The following is a 9,916-nucleotide window of genomic DNA, read 5'->3' as shown; positions in this document are numbered from 1 at the left end:
CTGTTCCCGAGTCAGAGGGGAGGGCAGTGGCCGAAACGCACCTGCCCCCTGGGGGCCTGCGTGTAGGACCCCCCTGGGCCTCCCCCGAGGTGGGTGGTGGGCTCATCTGCCGGGGAGAGCTGCCCAGCGCGGGGACATCGGTGCTGGTCACCTCACCTGCCCTGGGGAGAGACGGGGCGGGGGCTTTTGGCCCAGTTCAGAAATCCTCCAGGTCTGGTGAGGTTCAGAATTGAGGAAAGGAGAACACTAGCCAGGCGCCAAGCGCGTAGCTGTTAGGGTGGTGGAAGACCAGTTAGTCCTTACGGAGGGGCCTCGCCACTTCCACAGGCGGGGTGTCTGTGGGGTCTGAGCCTCAGGGCTGCCCCAGCGGAGCCACCCCTGTTCTCAGGGTCGGGGCCTTGCCAACCCTGCGTCTCCGGGAAGCTGTGTTCCTCGTGGCCCGTGTTGTTAGGGTCCAGGAGAGGGGGCTCTGGGTTGCTCCACGTGGTAGGACAGCCACCGGGGGCCGTAGCTAAGCTCTAGGGCTGAGCCTTCCATTCCCCGGTTGGTCCTGGAGCGAGACCAGGGCCCAGCCCCGGGGAGTCGGGGTTAGTGGAAATGGCCCCGCGGGTCCCCAGAACACGGCCAGCGCGTCAGAGTCGTCAGAATTGTGACAGTAGCAGCAGCTGCTGCCTTGCGGTGGGTGATGCGGGCTGACTGCGAGAGCAGGGGCACCGCCCCACGTGCCCGCCGCTGCTGTCCCAGCCATGGCCACACGCTGGGCCTCAGGGATGAAATTTTCCAAATCGTTTGGTATGTTTGCCTCAAAAATAGAGTTTCTAGCTTGGGACAAACACTTTCAACTTCGTTGCTTGTGAAATGTGTATTGCTGAATTTCTGAGATCTCCGGGGTTCGCCCTGTGACGCAGCCTTGAACACTCAGCCTCCGTGTGTTGAGCTGCTTCGCGTCCTGCAGGGGCCTGTCCTGGGGCTTCTTCTGGTGGAGGTGGGGTGCTCTCCTTGACCCCAGGAAGGACTCACGTTGTCCTGAGCCTGGGGGTCTGTTCCTTGGGAGACTGGGTGCAGCCCCTCCCCGGGTCCAGGGCACGCCCCTGGGGACAGCGCCCCTGCCTGCGTGCCCCGTGCCTGCACCCCCTCCAGTCTCCTCAGCCCCCCCTTCACCTCGCACCCTGTCTGGGCCATCGCCCCACCTGGGCCGATGCCTGGCCAAGGATCTCGGGTTAGGGAGGCTCAGCCCCGCAGGAGGAACTGCCCGGCACGGGGCACGCGGCCTGCGTCTCATGGTGGTTAAAACGGTCAGGGTTTAGGCTTCATCCTTGGTCTTCTGCTCACAGGCGGACCCTGCCTGGCGGCTGCCTCCCCAGGAACCTGCCCCAGGCTGGGAAGAGCCTCTCGGGAGTACCTCTGCCTCTTCCAGCCTGGGCTTGTGGAGGCAGGGTCTTCGCTTCTTTAATGCCTCGAGAGCCAGGGCGCTTGGCCCTGAGATGTGACCCAAATAAGAGCCCAGGGCATGTCACAGTGGAACCCCCAGTGGCTTTAGCTGGGGGAGGGCCAGAGCGTGGAGCTCCTGGAGGCCCCTAGAGCAGCCACCCCCGGCCCGCACGCCTGAGCTCCTACGTCAGCTGGAAAGGAAGAGACTGGTCGGCGAGACTTGGGACAGGGTGCCGTTTTAATCCTGCTGTTTGGAAATGAGATCTGCAGAAGCCATAGCGAGAAGGATGGGAACTCGGCCCGGGGGAAGACTGGGGGGCGGGGGGGCACGGCTGCCCTCACGGGATCCCTTTTAAGTGAAATTCTTGGTTGTGTCTGGAAGACACCTCCCTGTTGCTGCCCCTCACGTGCCCCTCCTGGCGCATAGGGCGACCCTTTTCCTGGCGGGACGTGCTGTAGCCACGCCCCGTGGGCCCAGCATGTGCCCAGGCCTGTTTTCCTTCCCCAGAAATGTTTCAGTGGAGAAGGGGTCAGGGCAGGTGGCCTTGGGGACTAAAAGCAAGCTTACACGTTTATTTTAAAACTGTTCTTGGACTCGCTGTCTGACTGGAAGCCGGTTCCGTCCCTTAGTATGTAAGCAGCGTCCGGAGCAGCCGAGTCTGGCACCCCGGAATTGGGGGCCAGGCGCTGTGCCCAGGTCCCTTCACGTCCCCACGCCCCTCGGGCTGCTGCACGCGTGTGCGTGCGTGTGTCTGGTGGGCCGTGGGGACTGTCATTGCAAGGACCGGGGGAGGGCGAACCTCGCCTGCCCCTGCCCTGCCCGGCGGTCTGAGGCAGTCGTGACATATTTGGTGTTCCGAGCTCAGGAGGTGGGTCTGGCTCTCAGGCAGGGCTCACGACAAGCAGGGTGTTAGGGTCTGGGGGCTCTGGTGCTGACACTTCCTGGGCGGCAGGAGGGGCGCAGGGTTGGAATCAAGGCGGTTAGGGCAGCAGGGTGTCCCGCGGGCTGGAGCTTGGCACTGCCGTTCAAGACTGGAGCCCCGAGACCCCCGGGGGGTTGCAGAGCGCCTCTCACGGGCAGATCCCTGCTCACCGCACCCCTAGCCGGGAGTCTGGTGACAGACAAGAATACCATTCCTACAGACAGAAGTCTCGTCTCATCCCTGGGCCTGGTTCCTGATCCAGCGACCAGGAAGAGCTGGACGTAAGGCCACTGGGCTGTGCTTATGCAGAGGCGCCACGTGGGGCGGGCAGCGTCCACGGGGCCACGGCCGCCCGGACCTGCCCCGCCTCGGCCCCGGGCCAGCCGGCCTAGTCCTCCTTGGGCCTCTCCACGGTGAGAAACGTGTCCACAACGGCAGGCTGCCGCTCGGGGTCACCAAAGGGCTGCTTCTCACGGTTCTGCTCGGCCCTGGTGCGTGTCCAGGAGGGGGAGCGCAGACAGCCGGCCCTGGGCAGCGGGTGTAGGCCTGGTGGGAACACAGGCTGGGGTCAGTGTGGCTTGGGGTCCCAGGTCACTCCTTCAGCTACTGGGCTGGGCCCGTGTGTGCCTCCAGCACGGCATTGGACCACACGTTGGGGTCCCCTGGGCACCAGCAATGTGTACACGTGGGTCTGGGTGCGGCCCGGCCAGGGGCTTTCCTGTTGTCCCCAGGCGGGTCCCTGTGCGGCTGAGGCGCCTGCCCTTGGGGGTGAGCCTGGCCCGGAGCAGGTGCCACTCCCTCCCCCCCCCCACCCCGCCTGCATGGGCAGTGAGCCGGGAGGGGGGAAGGTCCCTGGGCCCCCATGCCCCTGGCAGCTCCCGTGCCGTTTCTGCGGCCTGCGGGCTCCAGCCGCTTCCCGGGAACTGAGCTGAGGAGGGGCTAGGACTGGTGAACACCACCCCCTTCGTGCTCTGCCTACTTGGGATTAAACCCAAGTAGTGAATTCTGCTTTCAGTGGGACTGTGGCTGTGGCCTTACGTTGGCATTTGAAAAGTGAAATTAAGGAGGGGTAGAAAAATCCCTGAGAGCTGGCAGATAGGTGTGTGAAGTGCAGAAATGGTGAGTGAAATGGTGCCGTGTCGACAAACACTTAAACACGCGTCAGAAAGGAAATCATTTTCCAAAATGGGTCTCCAGGGAGCGGTGCTGGGTGGCCTGAGGCCCCAGGACCTCCCGCAACCCCCTCTAGACCCCGGCAGCAGCCCCACCTGCGGGCGAGTCGCTGGCCAGGTTCTCGTCATCCGAGTCGGCGAAGACCTCGGCCAGCTCCTGGTCGGACATGTCAGTCAGCTCGGTGAGGTCCAGGAGGTCGAAGTGCACCTCCAGGGACGAGACGCTGCTCAGGGGCTCTGGGGGCAGAGGGGTGTGTCAGCGGGGCCAGGTGAAGGCCAGTGCGGTGGGAACAAGGTGGGGCTGACCCATCCCTGGCACCTGCTCCCTGGGGCGCACCCGAGGCCCAGGGACCCGCCCCTGGTCCCAGGGAGCACGCTGGGACAGGTGGGCTGTACTTACGCCGCCTCTCCGTGACCTGCAAGAGACCCGGTGCCGGTACTGGGACGCCCACCTCCTCCTCGGCCACAGGTGAGTGGTTGCTGGTCCCCGTCCCAGGAACGGGGGTGCCCAGGGCCGCCCTTGGCACCTCGACCTCCTTAACTACCCCTGCAACAGAGAGAGCGTTACCCGGGAGGGGACTGCGGTCTCCCACCGCCACCCCCAGGACGCAGGCTGGGAGGACTTGAGAACCTGGCCCATCGAGCCCTCCCTTGAGGCTGTGGGCAGTGATCGCAGTGGCCAGGGGTGACCTTGGGTCAGGAAGCCAGACAAGGGGCAGAGGGCTTCTCCGAGGATGCTGCCCTTCCCTGTAACCCTGATTTCCAGACCCTTTGCCCTGATTACTTGAGCAGGAATGACCATGGGTCTCGCGGGGACACTTGCTGGTCCTGTCGGAGACCCCAAGACACCAATACTGTCACCTGTCTCCACTTTCTGGTCCAACCTACGGACGGGTAGGCGGTTCTGCATTTGCTTGCCCTTTGGCGCCCTTTAATCCAGAATGGCCCCGGCTCACGTGTCTGTCCCGTGTTGTGTTTGAATCCACATAACACGTTCTCAGATGAAACGAGGACAGTGGCCACAGCAACCCCTCCCCACCGACCACACCTCCGGACTGGGAATGTTACTCCAGGGTGTTTCCTATGCAATTCTTGTTTTTATGTAATGGCTCATTTCATGTAACTTTTTGTCGGGTGAGAGGCGAGGCCCCTTGGGGATCTGCTTGGTGGAGACTGTGCCACCCAGGGGCGGGCCCTCCACGCCACGGAGTGCTTGCTGTCACCAGGGCAGACTGCTCCATCCACACCTCCTACCAGCTCCTCCCGAGTGTTCCAGGGCCCTCTGCCCCACACAGCCAGGGGTCCCAGTCATCTGGCCGGCACATGCCCTGAGGCAACGGGTCCCCTGGCTCCCTGGCGTCCCCACTGCTGCTCTCTCCTGAGCCCCCCCCCCGCGACAGAGACCCCACCTGCCCCCAGCTGACCCCCAGCTGACCCGGTGCTCAGTAAAGAGTGAGGAATGCCCTCCCGCTCCCTCATCAGTGTGGCCGCCCATCCCAGGGGTCCAGCGCGGAAGCCACAGGAGCAGCTGCCAACGGGGGGCCCAGCAGGGGGGCCCAGTGCCGACAGCTGCCAGTGAGGGCTGGGCCTGTGTGGCCAGCAGCCTGGCGGGCCGCGTGGGTCTGGAGGGTCCCTGGCTGGGTGGGATTTGCAGCTGCAGAGCTGGCTGGGTCGCCCCTGGCTTCTAGGAGGGAACCGCTCCCTGGGAGGCGTGGCTGAGGGGAGGTGGGCCTGCCAACTGGCGGGGCCAGCCTGGCTCTGCCCTGTGCTGTGTCATCACTCAGGGCCCAGGGCTGGCCCGCTGGACTGGGGCTGGGGATCTGGTTTCCACCTTGCTGCCGCATTTGGAACGTGGTGTCTGAGCATCCTTGGAGGGTAGGGTTACACCCCCTGGTGTCCCGGCCCGCCCAGCCCAGCAAGGACACCTTCCCGACCAGAGGGCACCGGAGCTGGGGGTGGGCGGGGAACCTCTCCCGAACATCAGAACCCCTGCTGAGGGTCGAAGGCCCAGGAAGCCCTTGGGGACCTTTGCTCTCTGCAGGAGTGTTCTGCTTCCTCAAGGCGGGGCGGCACAGCGGCCCGGGTCCCCCTCCCCAAGGGCGCACGCGTGCCTGGAGTGTCCTGCTCTGCTTCCACACGTGTCCCATCGTGGTGGGTGCCTGGCTGGCTGGGGGCTGCAGCTAGGTGCTGCCATTTCTCTGGAGCCTCCCAGTGGGGCAGGTGGCTCTGGGTTAATAACAAGAATGACAGTGGCTCATGGTTTTCTGTGTCAGGCAGAGTGCCAGCAATATGTTTTCCAGCTGGTGTCACAACCAGCCACGAGGAAGGGACAGTGAGTCTTGGCCAGTAACACCGAGGGGTTCAGCTTGTCGAGCAGGAGCTCTCGGCCACCACCTGCCGGCAAGCAGAGGGAGGGGATACGCTGACCTTGCGCCCACAGGGAAGCTAGGCCCTGACCGGGTGGAAGGGGACTTAGCATAAAAGGTGGGGCAGAGGCGGGAGTCTCTGCTCATAATGGCCCTCTCTCACCTTATCTAGAAAAGAAAGCGCTGTTCACCTGTGCATCCGGCAGATTCCTGAGCCGGACTCGGATGGACAAAATAGGGGATTCCTGCCCTCTTCTGGTGGGGCAGGGCTGGGGAGCCCTGGGGGCTGTGGTCCCGCTTTGGGGACAGGTCTGAAGGAGGGTGGGAGCTGGGTGATAGCTGGGGAGGCAGCACCATCAAAGGCCCTGAGGGGTGCGTGGCTGCCTCTGAGGCATGGCCGGGGTGGGTGAGGGCAGGGGCACACCGGTGGGGAGACACCTCTGGCTGCTCTCTGAGCTGGGAGGGTTCCGAGCTGAGTGGGACAGCCTCTACCTGCATGTTTGTGGGATGGGATGCAGTCCAGGTGGGAAGGAGGCAGTCCACAGGTGCTGAGGTGGGGGCAGGGCAAGGAAGCAGGACCTCCTTCCCCATCCGGCCTTGGGTCAGGGGGCTGGGTATGCAGATATGCCTCATTATAGATCCTAGGATCCAGGGGTCCCAGACAGCCCAGGACAGACCTCCAGCCCCTACAGGCACGGTGGCCTTTTGTACTCATTGTAAGAAGCACATTTTATCAAATTTCAGCATCCCTGAAACAGCAAACCATCTAGTCGATGGTGTCACAGAGCCAATGGAAAATGGTAACGGTGAACTTTTAAAGTCACCTTATGTCTACTTTCTTATTCTTTTCGTCTCCCTTTGGCAGTGGTCTGGTCTTTATTTTGTAAATCCTGGTGTCCTGGCCTGTGTCAAAGCTGTGTGGGAGAGGAAGAAAAAGCAGAAGATGCAACTTTTGGCATCAAGGACACTGATCTTTTGGCTGGAAGGATGTGAAGGGAGCAGGACCTTTGCTTGGTCCTTGTGCACAGTAGGTGCACCATAAATGCTGGTTGAATGAACGAGCCCGAGACCCCACCCCAGAGTCACTAAGCGGCTGTGCTAGGAATCACCTGGGTCTGTCTGATACCCTCTCGATAAGCCCTTGTAGGAAGAAGGGAGAAGTTCTTCACGAGTGAGACCCCCTGCTCTTCCTGGGGTGTGAAGCAGAGGAGTGACCGATCACACAGGCAGGCACAAGGGCAGGGGTCCTTGGCAGCCGGGCCAAGCCGTAGGCTGGGTGGGTTCAGCAGACCCCAGGGTTGCCCAGGCCAGGGCAAAGGTGAGCGGTGTTTCTGACGCCCCAGGGTCAGCAGTGGGCTAGCAGCCTGGCAGAGCCCCCAGTGAGGGAGTGAAGCCCCTGGCCCCTGCAGGGGGCCTGCTGCCCTGCCCTGCGGAAGCAGCACCCGCGTGGGGAGACTGGAACTGGGGGCCCAAGGCCTGGTATGAACGCATATGATAGTGTTACCCTGTGCTACGCTGCTGACCTATTTTCCAGCACATTCGTGCCAAGAACTTGGCCCAAATCTCAAGTTCCCTGCTGTGTGCCCAGGGTTTTGCCCCAAGCATGGAGGAGGTGCTCTGCACACACCCAACGCAAATGAGTGAAATAATGAAGTGAATGAATGAATAGCATAAAAACCAGCATGGCTGCAGGGAGGGAGGGATGGGCATCGTCCCCCGTTTCCCCAGCCCCTGTCCCTAGAGTCAGTGCTCCTCCTTGGAGCATTTTGAGGATGCCGGGTGGGCCCCATCTAGGCTCAGCCCCCGCAGGGCAGGGCCCAGGCCTCTCTCTCCCAGTCGGACAGACTTGGAGGTAGGTGGGCTAGAGACTTGGTCTCCCAAAGGCACCTTCGAGAAGTGCACCCCGTCCTCTCCCCTCCATGTCTGTGCACTTTGATATTAAGAAATTACTGTTAATTCGTTTAGGTGCAAAAATGCTGTTTTAATTATAAAAACCTTATCTTTTAGAGGTAATTTCAGAGATACTTAAGGATGAAACAATATGTCTAGATTGGCTACAAATTACTACTGAAGGAAGGTGGGTGCAGGCGGTGAGGGGCGGGGGGGGGGACTTTACCATACTGTTGTCTCTACTTGTGTGTGTGCCCCTCTCTCCAGAGTAAGTTCCAAAAAGTCAGCGAACTCAGAAAATGACAGTCACAGCTACCCACGCGTGACGCCCCCATGTGGGCAGGACGTGGCTACGGGGTAAGAAGCGTGTGAAGCCCACCTCCCGCTGCTGTGGCCCAGCCCCACCACGGTGCCTGCGCAGAGGAGGTTCCTGGAGCACTGAATGAGTTAGGTCTCTGGGGCTCCAGTAAGTGACATTCAGAAACTGAAGGGTCGTTAAGCTCCCCTCCCTCAGGCCTGCCCTCTGCTCCCTCTCTCTGCAGGCAAGGCGGGGCCTCCACTGAGAGAAGGGGACACGGAGCTCAGAGGGGCCTGGCTGCTTTGCCGGCATCCCCAGCCCTTGCTCTCCAAACCTGCCCCATGAAATCCTCGCAAAGGCGCTACCCGGAAGCCCCGGGGTCCTCGTACTGCCAATGGGAAGAAAAAGCTGAATCCCTCCCACAAACAACAAAACAAAGAAAACCCACACCCACTAGCCCCTGAGAGTCTCTGGTGGTGCTCGGAGGGAGCGTGACATGGGCCCCTAGACAGCCGTCTGGAATGCACCAACCCAACTCAGCCTGCAGACAGAGCAGTAGGTGGACCCATTTTGGTCTCTGGAGCAGGCCACTGGTGTGGCTAGGGGACCCCCAGCGGACCCCTATGTGGCCAGAGAGTGGCTCCCTGGTATGGGACCTCCAGGGAACCCCGGGTGCATCTGGGGCCTGGCCGGGTGGGTGGAGGAGACCGGCAGTTTGCATCCAAGTTCCGAGGCCGATGGCACAGGAAACCCCTCCTGAAAGGTTCCTGGGAGGTTCCTAGGAACCTGTCCTAGGAAAGGCTTCCCTCCCACCAGGCCAGGGCCAGAGTAGGGCCAGACTCCTAGGGGAGAGGCCCCCGGTACATCTCTACCGTCCCGACAAATGGCAGGGGCCGTGAGGAGGGGTCACTCCGTGCACACCAGCCCTCCCAGATGTGTAAGCTCCTGGGCCTCGCCCCGGCAGCCAGCAACCCCTGCCGGCGTGGGAGCCCCCGCAGGCGGAGTCAGGTGCACCCGCCCCCCCCCCCCCCCCCCCCCCGCTCTGAGCCCCTATCTCAGCCTGGTGCCCCGAGGATCCCGGCCGCGGCCTCCCCGCCCTACCCCCAGGGAGGCTCGGCTGGGCCGAACAAAGCAGACGCGCCGCTAGGAGGGCAGCATCCCCCCCACGCCTCGCTGACCTGGATCCCGACTCTGGCCCTGGCACGCCCCATCTTCCAGATCCCCGGCTCCGCTGGGAGGGGGCTCAGGACCAAGCTCTGGGCCAGCCACTCAGGAGCGCGCCAGACACCGCTGCCCGGGTCGGGAGCGCGGAGGACGAGGGGGCGGGGACGCGGTCCGTGCGCCCCCCGCCCAGCGCCGGGGCCGTTCCGGGCGGTGCCCCCGCTCGTCTTCCCGGGCGCGGCGCACTAGGCTCCCCCCGCTTCGGCCCGGCGCAGGGGGACTCGGAGCTGCCGGTGGGTCTTCACGGCCCCGGGGCGTGGCCGATGTGTGGGCCCAGGGGGAAGGGGCTGCGGGCCGCTGCGGGGAAGGCGCAGCTCGTGGGCTCCCGGGGGCTGGGGCCGCACTCACCTCCCGGGCTGGCGCCCTCCGGGGGCTCCATGCGGCCGGCAGGGCCTGGGAGGGGCGCACGCGGCGGCGTCGTCACCCGGCCCGGGCGCCCCTGCAGCTGCGGCGGCGACTCGGCCCCGGCTCCCGGCGCAGCGCATTGGGGCAGCAGCCGGGGGGCCGCGGCGGCGGGGAGGAGCCCGCGGGGCGGGGCGCGCAGCTGCTCCGGGGCCCTGTTACCCCACCCCCCCACCCCGTTCTCCTTCCCTGGCCCCGCAGCACAGGTGCGGC

At 63.6% G+C, this 9,916-nt stretch overlaps 1 protein-coding gene across 3 annotated transcripts; it reads right to left on the bottom strand.

Moving 5' to 3' along the window:
* Positions 1 to 1,651: 1,651 nt before the first annotated feature.
* On the bottom strand, positions 1,652 to 9,875 carry DBNDD1 (dysbindin domain containing 1). 3 transcript variants are annotated; one of them, XM_004280039.3, is made up of 4 exons: positions 9,650 to 9,875; positions 3,927 to 4,073; positions 3,623 to 3,763; positions 1,652 to 2,900 (listed from the first exon to the last, which is right to left on the bottom strand). In XM_004280039.3, the coding sequence occupies exons 1-4, from the start codon at positions 9,678 to 9,680 to the stop codon at positions 2,743 to 2,745; spliced, it is 477 nt and encodes a 158-aa protein (XP_004280087.1). In that variant the 5' UTR covers positions 9,681 to 9,875; the 3' UTR covers positions 1,652 to 2,742. The 3 variants fall into 3 exon arrangements, with proteins under 3 accessions (XP_004280087.1, XP_049559537.1, XP_049559538.1); XM_049703580.1 differs by having other exon boundaries at positions 9,259 to 9,791; XM_049703581.1 differs by having other exon boundaries at positions 3,623 to 4,073; positions 9,259 to 9,791.
* Between the last annotated feature and the right edge of the window lie 41 nt (positions 9,876 to 9,916).

Source organism: Orcinus orca, chromosome 20 (assembly GCF_937001465.1).
Source record: "Orcinus orca chromosome 20, mOrcOrc1.1, whole genome shotgun sequence".
Taxonomy (NCBI): domain Eukaryota; kingdom Metazoa; phylum Chordata; class Mammalia; order Artiodactyla; family Delphinidae; genus Orcinus; species Orcinus orca.
This window is presented reverse-complemented; position numbering and strand designations above follow the sequence as displayed.